A 15277-nucleotide genomic window follows, 5' to 3' on the forward strand; every position below is an offset into this window, starting at 1 on the left:
TTGCTGGATACACTGTATTAAATACTTCTATTTTTTTTTTTTTTTGTCTTTATTTATTTTTATTAAATACTTCTAAATTGGGAAGAACCTCAGAGAATTTGGTTTCTGCAAGTAGACAGGGATGAACTATGGTTAATTTAAGGACTACGACATTTTGCAAAAGATCCTCTAATTTTTTCCCCGTAACTCACATTTGCAGAGAAAAGTCCCAATTTGCTTCAATAATATTTCGATATCATTAAAGAAAAGACCCAGTCTTCATTTAGGAAAAAAAGAATTCATTCCTTCATCCTTCCAAACAAGGTACAGTACAACTGGACAATAATGCAAATTACTGGAAAAACATAATTGCATTTTCTATTGCTCACTATTTAAATAACTACAATTCAGATATTAAGGAAAAGAACTGCTAATCACACAAACACATTATAGAAATCAAAAATTAATTTACCACACAAAATAAATTAAAACATTAAATATTAACCTTTTCAGTGCAACATATACAGAAGTCAGAGTAACAAGTTCTTAAAAAAAAGCATCAGGTTTGTTATAATAAAGATAATGAAAAGTTGAACATTTCAGTAAGTTATTTTACTAGGAAGAGGGGTTACTTCTCAGTACTGTGTATGTGTACCACTAGATCAGTTAAAAAGCCTGGTGGAATCAGTGACTAGAGAGAACAAGTTCTCGTGTTAGAACATTAAAAACAAACATGCAGGTTTGCCTTGTTTCTGTGACGTCCCCTTGGTCCTCTGGGCCTTTAATCGTCACACCCTCTCGGGCAGGGCGGATTGGACCCGACAAAGGGATGGGGGGGTGGGGTGGGGTGTCTCCTGAGCAGTGTTTGCATCTATCTTCCCTGCCAAAGCTGCCTGGAAAAGTAAACCAGCAGCCCACGTGCCTTTTTCCATCCTTGGATGCCCATTACTGATCATGTCTTTAGGTTGGACGTCGACCACGCCCTGGAGAGACCCGGATGCCAGGCAGTCTTCTCTACCTGCAGGGAGCAGTCTCCCAAGAAGCTCCAGAACCACACATTCTCCTCCCTCGCCAGTGTGGGTAGGTGTCATTCCCACCTTTTCCTCCTTTCTTAGGAGAAAGGACCCTGGCCCATTCTGCCTGCTGGGCCCCAGCTGTGAGCTCATCCCTGGCTTGGGTCCAGGCGTGTCCAGGTTGGGCTTGGCTGTGGTATATCTTCCCATCTAGAAGCAAACGTTTCCTGTCAGTATTTCAGGAAGTCTCAGCCGGTAGGGTGGCGGGAGAATCCAGACCAGGCTTCATCACAGAGTTGGCGGCCTTTCTATCACCCCCCACCCCCTGATGGCTTTTCATTGTCTCCCAGGACACTGGAAATGGCTGTATTTCCCACTGCAAGGTATGTGCGTCCTTACCAGTTCAGGCCTCCAGAATGATTCCCTAACCATAATCAACACTTGGCTTTCTAAAGAGCAAGGAAGCCCTAGAATCTGCAGAGAGGGACTAGAAGAGGCATCCTTTAACCTGAAAAGGGAGCATTTTTACATTGAACCAAAGAAGTAGGAATGCTATGAAATGGCACAAAGGTCCAATGGCTTGTCAACCATCTGATTTCTAAAAGAGACATCACCAAAGAAACAAGGCTCCACGATCCTATGGAGTGGATGAAAGACCGGCCAGGCCTCCTGGGCCCCGGCCCCTGCTTCCAACCCTTTTTAGCCCTGCTGGTTTACAGAGGACTGCACATTTGAGGCTGTGCCTTGCGTGGCTGCACAGGAGAGAGGAGGAGGCATCGGCAGCTGTGACTTGCTGGACATGTGGGCAGAACACTCACACACCAAATATGAAGTCCCCACAGGGAACGGAGAAGGTTCTCTCTGCTTCCGCTGTCTGCGCTCTCTTAGCTTCTCCTACCTCCACCAAGGCTCTTAGATGCCAATTATCAATGAAGTTCTTTTGGTTGAACGTGGATCACTCCATGCATTAGGCGAAGAAAACCCCCCTTCCACAAAACATTTTCACATTTCAAAGACAATCCAACCTCAGGTCGTCTCTAAAGGACTGAAACAAGATTGTCCTAAAATAAAAATGGGAACTCCAGTTAAAAGCAAGTGCTGCTACTCCACTTTCCTTAGTTTCTCTGAACCAGAATCTCACATTCTCAGGAGAATCTAACGAGGAAGGCGCGTGCACACTGGTCTAGAACCCACATCCATTTGATTGGTCTCTGAGCCAGGTGCTCTGTATAGTCAAGCCTTCACCCACATATCCACTGCTGGGGGACAGTCCCAAGGAATTTTATTTTCTCACTTAAACCTGGGAGTTGTGCCAATTACATTGTTGGAGTAGTTGGTGAACAGACCCAATGTCTGCTCTTGGGTGCAGCATCACGAGAGAAAAATGCCAAAGTTAAGACCCAGGTCATATAATTGTCTCAATTCTAGAAAATTAAGGGAAAAGTTCATAGGAATAGATAGATGGGGAAAGAAAAATTAAGGGGAGGACAGACTTTTTGACAGAAATTTCAAGCCAACCTGACATACTGTAAAGGTCCCATTCACAACCTTTGAAGAGCTAGGTGCACTGAAGGGTTAATAGGAGAAATCTTTCGTTTTTTCAAATATTAGTGAATAAAAGGTATCTTCACATAAGGAGAGGTTTACTTATTTTTTCATTGTTATTCTCTATTCAAATTTTAATGTATTCCTGGGGATGAGCTACCCTCTATTCATATGGAGGGAACCCCTGTTTCCCACAGGCCCAGGGTGGCCCAGGAGGTCAGAAGTCACCCAGATGCTCCAAGAACACTTTCTCCTTCTCTGAGACCCACATGGCCGAGGTGGCTTGCTAGTGTTTTTGTTAATGAAACTGGCATCCTGAATGGAAAAGAGAATAATCACTGGAATGTCCCTCCTAATGCTTGAAAATAAATAGGAAAGTTAAATTTCTCCTTTTAAAAGTAAAGCAACAAACCCACGAGGCAACAAAGTGGAAAAAAAAAAGGCTGGATCCCCCTTTCTTGTTTTCAGCCCACAGCTCTCTGCTTATGCCCTATTTCTAAACGCGCTGTTGGAGGGCTCACTAGGAAGTTGATGATACAATGAAAAATCAGGCAGTAAAGCATGGGCTGTGTTCGTCCTATGTAGATGCCCACACAGGCACCTGCTTTCTCTCTGCCCCCCCGCAGAAGTGACAGATTCCTGCTGCTAGATTTGCTAAGTTTTCTAACCAGAACGTATCCGGGGCATTTACCTGTTCTGTGTCTTAAACAGCACCACTTTCCAACCCCAATCTTTGCTCCCACCAGTAACTCATGAGCCGACTTCATCCCTGCACCTCCCTCCCCAGGTGGCTTTGTCCTAGTCTGAGCTGTCCAAAAGACACCAGACATTTCTCATCAGTATAACTTTTCAGGCAACAATCCATACATAATTAATTAAAAAGCATAATTATGCTTTGTATACTGACTTTGGAGATTAAAAATAAAACCGTCATCCATGTAATAAATAAGAAATTATCTCCAAGGGTGGCGACAGCTTGGGTAGGTCTTGGGCAGCTTGTGTCTGCAGAAGGCGTCATCCAGTTGAGGGTCCCACGGACAGAGGACCTCTGAAGCTTGGTGTCTGCTCATAACGGTAAGCAGTTACGCTTTCTCCACCTTCTTCCCCAATATGCAGATGAGAAAAACTGGTAATAATGGTAAGATACTGCTCTGGACAGATGGTCCCTTTGCAAAGAAGTGCAGCCTGGAATCCATGACCGGCAGAAGCCATCTACAGACCGCTGGACGCACACCCAGAACCGATGCCCACTCCTGACCTATGTAAACGCGAAGTCCACCTCCTGGCAGTTCTCTTGACCGGCCTTTAAATCGCAGCCTGCCGATTTCTTCTCTAGGACACACCGAATAACCCCAAGCAGACAGAGTTCTTGACAGAGTTTTGAAGGCCCACAAAAGACAAAAAGGCCGCACAGGCGGTTTCAGGCAAAGGAGGAAAGGTGTGCCCGCGGGCCCGGGCCTCCCTCGCGGGGCCGTCCGGAAGAAGCCCTTTCTTCGTCAGACCGCCGCAGTCCACCTGGCTGAACGCCTCCTCCGGCTTCTCAGACCACTGGAAGGAAGAAAAACAGGTTAGTCACTGTGGGCCAGAGCCCGGCCATTCTGGGAAACAAGCTTGGGGCAGAAACTTGGTGATGGTGTGAGCCAACTACACCAGATTCTCTTGGGCAGTCAGGTTTGAGTCCAGATACCGCTGGTTCACCTGCACTCAGCCTTTCTGAGTTGTATCGGAAAGAGAACGGGACACGCCCTGTTGTGAGAGCCTTAATTCGACCAGAAGACAATTCAGCGCGGCCTATGGGCAGCTCCCTGGGAGGGGTGGCTTGGTGGGCAGATGGTGAGCTGGTGCGGGGTTCTGGTGTCAGAATAGCTTCGCCTCATTTATCTCCCCAAGGGCAGAGCCTGTAGGGTGTCCTCTGTCACTGTAGTAGTGAGGCAACGTGGGAATGGTCCCCAGCAGCTCTCGAGTCCAGCTCAGCCTGGGCGTCCTCTGGCCCTGGCCCACCTGTGGTTCCTTTAGTGGTGGGAGGGGAGCGCGCTAGCTGGGCTGTGGGGCTGCGCAGCTGGTCTGCTCCAACGAGGCTCCCACGGGAGCCTCCCGGTTCGCCTGCCCTTTGCGTCCAGCAGGTCCGCTATCGTGGAGGCACGCATCGTCTTGTCCAGCCTGGGGGCCATCTCTGTTAGGCCAGACCCTTCTCCAGGCTCAAACCTAACATCTCAAATGTGGGTGGAGGAGATGTGACATTCGCAAGAAAATTACTCCATGCCAAATGACTCTGCTGAGGGGCAGACAAATGCTAGGTCTAGTGAAAATTTTCTTAAACCATGTAAAGAAGCTTTCTATTGGTGCTAAAAGACAAAGGAAAAAATACTGACCTTTCCTAGGTCAATGCATGGACCCCTTGAGCTAGTGGGAGGGAAATGTGAGTGGGGCCTTCAGAGGCCCTGGTGCTCATTCTACCTCCCTGATTCATGGTGGGACCCAAGCAGGCCTTCCGCAGACTCACTGCACCCATATCACTCTCAAATCACCGCCCTAAAGCCCTTGTGAGGATTAAGTGGATCAGCATCCTCCAGAGCTGTTAGACTTCCAGATGAAAAGAACTGCTCATGCACAATTATTATGATTATTGAAATGAAGAACAAGTCAGTGATGGCTTTGGCCTCCAGCTCCCTTCATGTCAGATTATCATGAGGTTTAATGGAAATGTGAGGGCTCCAGTTGCCCAGGTGCATCCCTCCCCTCCCCTCGCAACCCGGAGGCTCGAATGTCAACTGTGTACTAGAGAAGGACACCCCAGAGTGGAAGAGCCCACTAGTTCTGGAAAAGTTTATTATGGACTACATTTGTCAAAAAACCACCCAGAAAGGCTTGTTGATGTGAGCGTTTCCAGGGCTTGTTTGGATAAAAGAGCAATACATCCAGGTGTGAGTTTGGTTCCAAATCCAAGATGTTCAATAATCTCCTCCATGGACGTCGGTGACAATACTCATAAAATGATGATAGACTTAATGAGGATGATAGAATCTAATTGTCTGCTGGGACCTTGGAGATGTTCTATAGCCAAATCCCACATTTCACTGATGATGAAAAGGGGAAATAGTGACTTTCCCAAAAGAAAGAGGCCGAACATCTTTTGGGTGTCTACAACTTGTGAAACACCACACTAGGTTATTTTACATCAGTACTCATTCATTTGGCACAATGGTCTTTGAAAAATACTATTCTTATAAAATGAGGCTCAGAGAGGTTAAGCAGCTTGTCAGAGATCTCATGAGGACAAAAGTGAAAACACCAGACTTGGTAGCATAAAACGGTCTCCTCCTGCTCCCTCCTCAGTCTAGTTTATGCTTCAGAACTTTCTGCTATGACCTTCCACCCAAGAGTGCCTCCAAAGGGAGCAAAGGCCGCTCCTTGCCACAGCCCCTTACCTGTTTCTGAGTGGCAGCAGGTAGTCCTTCCCTTCAGGAGGGCGCTGGGCTTCTCGTGCCGGCAGACGAGCGCCCGGCACCACTCACAGTGCTTCCGCACCTGACAGCAGCTGCAAAGAAGCAGGGAGCACGTCTGTGTGGGGCCGGCTCTAAATCAGCCTTTCTGTGGGGGGCTCCAGAGGGACGGGTCACACAGGGGGCTGAGGGCCCATGGTGGGGGGGCTCCTTTGGGCCCCGTTCTGGCCAACAACAGAACACCAGCTGACTGCTCCCCATGTCCCGCAGTCCCAGCTCCGTTTCCATAGCCCAGCTCTGGATTCACAGGGCACCCGGGCCACCACCCCACGGCTTGTTCCATCAAGAACCCATTGTACGACGCCATGAATGAAGTCATAGCCTCGGCGCGGCTGTCAGGACTGGGACGAGTGCACCTAGGGCTGGCAGGAATTGCCAGCAACAAAGCAGGGAACTTGGATGGGCCGTACTGAGCCCTGAAAAGGAGTAGGGAATGAGCCGTGGCTCCCAATAGCTTTGTCTCTTGAATCCTTCTCTGAGCACTAAAATTCTCTAGTGGGAAACCCAACCTCTCTGTGGGGTCAGAGTCCTGCAGAATCAAGATCATAAATGGTCCCACCTCCGTCGATGGGCAGGAATGAACAGTTTTCAGAGTTAGCATAAAAAAGAACCAGGGAACCTCAAGGCAGATGTGAGAAGAAAGCACTGAGTGAGACATCGATTACCTAGAGCCAGTGGTGGCGGCCTCCCTCGGGGGACCATGGACGTGGGCATCGCCACTCCCTCTGCCCTTAATGTACAGCCCAGGCATCCACGGGTGGGGGAGCCTCCTGGCTGACGTGAGCTTGAAGACAGAGGCGAGGAAGGAAACTCGCTGCTGTGCTTGCCGTGCTTCCCTCCTGGCGCCAGGGTGGCATTTCACTTTTCTCTTGGCTCTGCCCTGGGGTATCCCCCAAAGTTTCCTGTTTTGGTCCCACCACCCTCAGACCCCGAAGCGGGGCCAGTGTGGCTGGAGGTCTGGCAGGTAGAGCTGGAAGCCACCCAGCAGCCCGGCGGGCTGAGGATGGACTCCCTGGCTCCAGGATTCCGCACTTGGCCTCTGCCAGGGACGGGCTGGGAGGGGACAGAGGAGAGCACGGTCGGGCCACCTCCCTGGGAGTGGGAGAGACTGTCCAGGCATCTTAGCTCTTGCCAGTCTCCAGAGACTCTGGCAACATGAGCTTTTAAGTCCCTCTGGGAATCCAGTTTTGATCCTACGGCCCCGGGACCCTCTCGGCCGCTGAAACAGGGCCACGGAAGCGACGGAAGGGCACACACAGCTAGCAGGCTGTGAGAGAGGGACATCAGGGGCCTCTCTGGTTGCTCGAGGCCCCAGCCCACCCCAGGCCCTTGGCTGAACCGGCAGCTGCTTGTCCCCACTTGTTTTCCCAAGACACCTGGGAGTGGAAGAGTTACTGCCTGGGGTTTCAGGAAAGGCTGGCCCAGTTCGGACCTCACCCCCACCACCTGATGCTGGCTTGGACCAAAGGATAGGTGTGGGCAGGCTGTGGCTGCTGCCGACGAGCTGGGGCTCTCAGAGCCACCCCATTTGCTACCAGAGCCAGAAGCATGGGCTTTAGATGTCCCAATAGGCACAAACACAGATAGAGACTTTTATTTATGTGCCCAAATCCCAGCATCCTTGGGAGGGCTCGAGCCTGGCTTCCTGCATTTACGCTCTGCTGATGACCCCGGTCCTGGCTGGAGTGGCCCGTCCACCACTTGCTGCCTCTGCCAGGGGTTGGTTTCATCCTGAACTGACCAGCAGCCTTGAGCTGATCAGAGAGGTCCTTGTGCCTCCCATTAGCTAGCTATTCCCCGAGGGGACTCCTCCGCTACCTCCAGGGAATAAGGCAGGTGCTGTCCCGGGTGGGGCCTCCCGCTCGCACAGCAGAGCAGCAGGGAGAAACGGGCCAGCGCAGAGAGGGTGTCTGTCAGTCTAGGGCTCAGGAAGGCCTCCAGGAAGATGCGACAGAGAAACTGAGTTTTGGAGGGTGAGGATGGGCAGAGAAGTGGAGAAGGAGAAGGGCTGTGCAGGCAGGGGGTCCTCCAGCCTGTCATATATATATATTTTTTGAGGTACCAGGGGCCAAGGATTGAACCTGGGACCTCGTAGGTGGGAAGCTGGTGCTCAACCATGGAGCCACAGCGGCTTCCCTCAGTTGATTTTTTCGTTTGTTTTGCTACGTGTTCATTTTTGTTTGTGTCAGGAGGTACTGGGACCCAAACCTGGGACCTCCCACAGGGGAGGCAGGAGCTTATCCTCTTCAGCCACGTCCGCTTTCCCCTCCAGCCTGTCATAATAAGCACTTCTAGCCCTCGACTTGGCCTTAGGATCTGCAAAGTGCCTTCTGCAGAGAGAAAGCACTTCTGCTACTGCCCAGAGGAGGCCGGGAGCCATTTCCAGTGCCCCCTGGAGCACCCGCAGGCCCCATCACGGCTCTCTAAGCCGCCAAACCCAACAGGGGAACCTCCTGGGGTGCGTGGCCACCACACAGAGTGACTGCCACGCCAAGCCACGATCACCAACGTCCTCTTGGCTTGCGCTGATGACACTGATGAGACCTCACAGCAACAAGCCACGCCGAGGTCACTCTGCCATTTGGACACGCCGCAGATGTCCCTGGCGGGGAGTGGGGATGGGCAGCGGAACCGGCTCAGGGGCAGCAAATACTCACTGTATCAGCACACACGCGATGATGAGGACAGCCAGGGCCACGAGGGACACCGCCACCAGGGCGGTGATGGCCTGTTTCTTCTGGCTGGCGGCGACCACGGCCAGGAGGTCTGCGTGCTCGCAGCGCGCGCCGACGTAGCCGGAGTGGCAGCTGGGGGAGAAGAGGACGTCAGCACGCTTTCCCGACAGGTGGCCTCCTCCCCCCAGCTCTCCAGGGTGGGCTGGGCTGGCAGGAGCCATGGCCCACAGGAAGAGCCCGAAGGCCACCCTCCAGCCTCGGCTATTGGAGGCAAAGGTGCCAGTGAAGTAACTCCTACTTGCCGGCCACAGGCACCTCTGGCTTGGAGATCGGGGGGTAGCGAATTGGCTGTATATCCTGGGGATGAAATGTGCTGCTGAAGTATTTCATTATTGTTGCTGCTATGCCAGCTCTCAGGGGGGAATGAAGAAGGCGGCAAACGTGTTTATGACACGCAACACAGTTTTGCAGTTCATAAAAATCCGGGTTATTTTTAAAACCAAATGTGTGTGTGTGTGCAGAATTTCTGATGACGAGGGGAAGTAAACAGGCTAACCCAGCTGGAGAGGTAGGCTGTGGTCTGCTTTTTTATCTCCTTCATAAAGTTTAGTTAGTCCCTCGTGTGTTTACTGAGTGCCCCGTAAGCAGGGGCACCCGCTGCAGCAGCCTGGAAGGAGGCCTGGCCCCGCTACCTGGTCTTTGAAGACCTTGAGAGGTCACGACTCTTTGGGGGAACCCCGGTCTCCTTGTTCCAACAGCAGCTCCAGCACAGGAGTAGTAAGAGCACCAAAGAGGTCATGTAGACTGTAAAGGGCCGTATTAACATAAGGTGATGTTATCACTAGCTGACTTTATGGCATTTGAATAACAGCCACCTGCCAAGTGGTGAGGGCTGATGCTGCTTTCCATCTAGTTCTGACCTAGAGCTGCCTCCTGCTGCCCCCCAGTCCTGGGGCGGCCAAGTGGTTCTTGCCTCATGGCCCCTTCTGGATGTGTTCTAGCCACAGGGACGGGATGGACACACTCCCCCGGCATGTTCCAAGGAGAGGTCCGTTGTATGGGGGGTGACTCTTTCTACTGTCAGTAGAAATGTCTGATCACCATCCCCTTCTCAGTGGGGAGGCCTCCTCCCACACGACAGAGGAGCAGCCTCTAACTGAGGCTGGAGGCTCACAATATGCAATAAACATCACACTCTGGTTTAAAATTTGTTCCCTCACCCACATATGCAATGACAACTAAACATTTTTTTTTTAAGAGTCCATCTGTATGTCCACCTTTGGTTTAACTAGACAACTGTCACCTTCATTTTTAGATTAAAAGGCCTTTGAAGAACAAGGGGATTAGCCCTCCTGGTGTGCCTGCTGTTGTGCTAGAGCTGGCCCCAGGTATATTAGATTTGATATTGCCTTGAACCTGTACTCTTGGGCTGCTAGACCCCACTGTCAGGAGGGTATTTGGGGCCACAGGACAAACGACAGTATATTTCCCTGGAGTATGGATTTTCACCAGTGTTAAAAAAAAAGATTAATTATTTTAATGTTAAAATAACGGGACTTAAGATTTATGGCCAACAGGAGATGTTGGAAAAAACCGCAGCTCGAGGCTATGACCTGGACACCAGGACATCCCAGCTGTCTGTCTTGACTGCTGCTTCATGGAAAAGTCTTGATCCCAAAGGCCAATTGTTAACGTATCTATTTAATGGTATTGTTTTCCGTTTGAATTCAGGCACTTGTTTTTCTGTAAAGGGTTATTTTCTGTCCAACATACATCTCCTCATTTAATCCTTACCCTGAAACTTCCAGTCCCGTGCCTGCGTCCACTCTCTGCTAGGGACAGGAGGTGAGTTTGAACCTAGATCTGTTGATCTCAGAGTCTGGGCTTTCTCATCTACTAGGCTGCTTCCCCGGCACTCTAAACAGGAATCCAGATAACAGTGTCATAGATTAAGCTCTTTAGCAAAGCTGGCTTTTAGTTTACTCTCGGATCCTGAAAGGGGGTAAGAGTTTTGAGAGTTTTGGGTTCAGTAAGGCTGCAAAGGGGTTGAGTCTTTGGAAAGTAAGGAAGCTGATAAGGGCCAGACCTTCAAGAGGATGGAAAATGCCAGGTAGAGTTCTCTACAGATCCGAGGAGAAGAGGGTGGCCCCAGAGGGGGGAGGAAAAAAGTAGGAGAGGGGATCTATAGCAAGAAGACTTGGAAAAGAATCCGACTCTTATAGACTTGGGTTGGGAGGGAGGATGCTAAGAGGCTATGAGGTAGGGGAAGCAGGGGAAGGCTTTGTTTTTTTTTCAGGAGGTACCAGAGATTGAACCCCTGTACATAGGAAACAGGCACTCAACTACTGAGCTACACCTGCTCCCCAATGAAAGTTGATTTTTTTATTTGTTTGCCTGTTTTTGTTTTTAGGAGGTACCAGGGATCAAATATAGGAAGCAGGCACTCAACCACTTGAGCTATATCTGCTCCTGGTTTGGTTTTAATAACAAAATTGCATTAAGCCAAGGAAAGAAAAGAAAGAAAGCAAGAAACATTGTAGGTTGTAGAGAAAACAGAGATGACATTGGCCCCTTCCCACTAGAGGCTGGGAGACGACAAGCAAGAGGCTTAGGAGCTACAAAAACCCGAGCTGTGATGTTTAAAGAAAAACCTACAAAGGGTTCCTCCTCCAGCCCATCATTTCGCCTGCACCCAGCAGGCTACCCTAGCTTTCAGAGGGCATCCCTGAGTAGTGGCTATCCCTGTGGGCTTGCTCTGTTTGATATGATACCCCATTTGTGGGGCTCTAACCCACCCCCTCCACTATATCTCCCATCATCTGGGTTCCAGCTAGTAGCTGTCCCCCATTAGCCCCGTGTTAAGTATCTACTCTGCACCTAGCAAAGTGCTAGCACAGCTCTCAGGACATGCCTGCTGAATGAATGAATGAATGAATGATTACCCTCCACTTGCCTTCTCAACTCCTACTATCTTCTCACTGGGGAATATTGTTCCTCACTTTTTTCAGATGTGTCTCAAAGACCTCATTCTCCAAATGAAAAAAAGTAATGCATAGGCTCATTCACTCAGTCACCCATCCAGCCCTTCTCCATAGCTCCTTCAAGGGTTCTCCCTAACCTCTTCACCTCCTTTGAACACCTTTAGGACTACGCCTGCCCCTCCATACTCCTGCAGAGCTGGGCCTAGGTCTTCAGTCTGCAAAAACTCTGGTGAAACACTGAAGAGCCTGGATTTGGGGGCAGATTTTTAGATTTCTAGAGAGAAGTTGCAGCCAAGCCAATAGGACTTCTCAGTCTTAACATTGGTTCCTCCTAGAGAAGGGTAGCATAGCAGTTTGCTATTATTTATGAATTCCAAAAGAGATATTGATTATTTTTGTAAACTGGTCTGTTCCTCTGGGTGTGATACCTTTTGATTGTATTAAAACCAAAGGTTTTATGTTTACTTGATTAATCAAGATTAGGGCTTTGATTCAACCATTTCAGTAGGGCGTGACTCGGGGTTGAGACACCACATCCTTGGTGGGCTTATAGAAACTGACACTCACTGAAAAAGACACATGTAAGAAGATATAGAAGAAAAGAGAGAGAGCTTTGTCAGTTTTGATCCTGGAACCCTGGGGAGAGATGAACCATTTGCCTGATAGTTTGCAGGGCTGAGAAAGCTCAGAAAGAAAAAAATCCTATGCCAGCCTGTAGCTGAAAGAGAGGAAAGCTGCACCCTTACCAGAGATGGGCAGCCATCCTGCTTCAACAAGTGGCAAAAGACTTTGGTGAGAAAGTACCTCTTACGGTATCCTGAGTTGGACTCTTCAGGGCCTTGGGACTGTAAGATTTTACTTCAGATAAATACCCTTTATAAAAGCCAACAGATTTTTGGTACTTTGCACCACCACACATTTGGCCAATTAATACAGGTAGTATAATGAGGATTTGCATGGATTTTTTTAAAGGTCCAGGCTATAGGAGAGCAAACCCAGCACAACAGTTTCACAGAGCTTGAAATGTTCCTAGGGAAGTGGACTTGGCCCGGTGGTTAGGGCATCCATCTACCACATGGGAGGTCCGCGGTTCAAACCCCGGGCCTCCTTGACCCGTGTGGAGCTGGCCCATGCATAGTGCTGATGCACGCAAGGAGTGCCGTGCCACGCAGGGGTGTCCCCCGCGTAGGGGAGCCCCATGCGCAAGGAGTGCACCCCATAAGGAGAGCCACCTAGTGTGAAAGAAAGTGCAGCCTGCCTAAGAATGGTGCCACCCACACGGAGAGCTAATATCAACAAGATGATGCAACAAAAAGAAAACAGATTCCCGTGCCACTGACAACAGAAGCAGATAAAGAAGACACAGGAAATAGACACAGAGAACAGACAACTGGGGCAGGGGTGGGGGGAAAGGGGAGAGAAATAAATAAGTAAATCTTTAAAAAAAAAAAAAAGAAATGTTCCTTCTCTACCTGGCAGGCCTTGGAAGAGGAGGATTCTAACACCTCACCAACCATTAGGTTCTGAAAGTCACATGGATTTAATAAAGCAATGCTGGGGCCAGCAAAAACCACTTTAAATGAGATAGTGGTAGCCAAGCGCTAATAACATATAACATTTACTGTATGCCTGCTATAGAGCAGGCAAAAACTCTTACTTGAATTAACTCATTCAATTCCAATAATCACAACTGCCTTGTGAGGTTATACTATTACTTACCTTAACAGGATAAGGTAACAGAAGCATTTAGAGGTTTAGAAACCAAGATTTTTAACCTTTAAGGCTAGCTTTTTAGGTTAATGCAAATGGTTTGGCGGATACTCTAAAACAGTGATTCAATGATAAACTCACAAACCTCATCAGACAAAAGAAAGACAGGTTGCTCCCTGCCCCATCAAATGGTCTCCCTGCTGTTGATGGGGCAGGATGCAAAGAAGCCCCAGACAGTGTCATCGTAGCTCCCCTGGGCTAGGTCACTTGGCTGATGTCGCATGCTTTTCCTCTTAGAGGAACATTCACCACTTGTGTGTCATTCCCTGCACAACCAACCCTGCCCCAAAACCACTCCTGGCAGAGAGGGCCCAGCCCATTGGGAAAGTCTTCATGCAACAAGAAATGCCTTTCTTTCACCTTAGGGACGCAGGTATGAAAACTCAAATCCCAGTCTCATTGAGTTAGGGAGTCCAACAGGCTCAGAATGAGAACTTCCCCAAGGTGGGGAGGCACAGGAAGCCACTGGGCTGCTGACTAATCGATGAGACTCCAGGTCATGCCTAGGTGAGCTCCGTGAATAGTGTCATCTTGCCTCCAGCAGCCACTGAGCTTCATCTCCAGCCGGGAGGAACAAAAGCTCGGGGCCCAAAGGCCCGGGGGTCCCCCAAGACCTTTCAGATAAAAATCCCTGAAAAACATGGGTGTTCTAAAGAAAGGGCCAAAGGCAAACTGATGAAGCCAAAGTGGAGAGCCACTGTGGAGTTTTTACCAGTGAAGCCATGGTTCTCCACTTCGGCTGCCAATGAATTGCCTGGGTGCTTTACAAAGCCCTTACGTCCAGGCCACACCCTTGGCCAACCCCTGGGAGTGCAGCATAGGCCCCACTGGGCAGCCCAAGTTGAGATGGACAGTTCTAGACTACCTGTCCTTGGGATGGGGTTAGGGGTCCTTTTTCCTCCCCAATTGTTTGTAATAATGGGGATGCTTCTTAGTTGCTCTTTATGAAAGAGAAAAAAAGAAAAGGTGTTGTGACATACTTTCATTTTTAAACCTTCTCAAGCCTCTATTAATGTTAGATTAATTATGCCTATTATTTCAGGCACAAATCCCACAAGGCTGGGGGGTGGGGTAGGAGAATCACCTCACCTGACTGCAAAGGACTCACACGACTCAGCTGCTGTGCTGTCCTTGACCTCAGGCTGGCACTGCCTCCCACCCTGGCTGTTAGAATCACCAGGAAGCTTGGAAAATGCCAGTGCTACAGCCACACTCCCAGAGGTGCCCATCCCGTTGGCCTGAGTACTTAGGTGATTCTAACGTGCAGCCAAGGCTGAGAACCACTGAGGTGGAATTGTCATTTAAGGCAGGGGTTCTTAACAAGGGGTCCGTGAGCTTGAACTGAAATTCAAAAAAACATTATTCTTGTGGGGACGTGTTCATGTGGGTGTGATGTATTTATTAAATAATACACAGTACGGGGTGAACTTAGTAAAGGGTCCATGGTTTTCACCTGACTGGGAAAGGGGTCCATGGAACAAAAAAGGTTAAGAATCCCTGATTTAAGGACACAGAATCAAGGACCAATAAATTCAGTCTGCCCCTTCCCATTCCTCTTTCTTCCCGGCCATTTCCCCAGGGTGGTGGCTGTGAAATGGCCACCTCACAGCAGATGTGGAAGTGGGGGATGTTGCACCCCAGTTTAAGACAGTGGATCTGGACAAAATAGGGATTATTTTATATCAAATGGGGTGGGAAACTTGTAAGACTGAACATTTAAAAAATTTCATTTGACCATTCAATTTTATCTCTCTTAAGTGAGTTTTGTGACCCAAGGTCCAGAATGCTGTTTTGTCTTCAAAAGGTCTGAA

At 49.3% G+C, this 15277-nt stretch overlaps 1 protein-coding gene across 1 annotated transcript in view; it reads right to left on the minus strand.

The window, feature by feature from the left end:
- Positions 1-261: 261 nt before the first annotated feature.
- TGFA (transforming growth factor alpha) overlaps positions 262-15277 on the minus strand; it is a 107900-nt gene continuing 92884 nt past the window's right edge. The window contains exons 4-6 of the mRNA XM_004460129.4: positions 8698-8847; positions 5966-6075; positions 262-4085 (exon numbers count right to left, since the gene is read on the minus strand). Of these exons, the coding sequence (XP_004460186.2) occupies positions 4078-4085; positions 5966-6075; positions 8698-8847 (268 nt within the window). The 3' untranslated portion in view covers positions 262-4077. The remainder of the gene's footprint in view (positions 4086-5965; positions 6076-8697; positions 8848-15277) is intronic.

Source organism: Dasypus novemcinctus, chromosome 17 (assembly GCF_030445035.2).
Source record: "Dasypus novemcinctus isolate mDasNov1 chromosome 17, mDasNov1.1.hap2, whole genome shotgun sequence".
NCBI classification, from domain to species: Eukaryota; Metazoa; Chordata; class Mammalia; order Cingulata; family Dasypodidae; genus Dasypus; species Dasypus novemcinctus.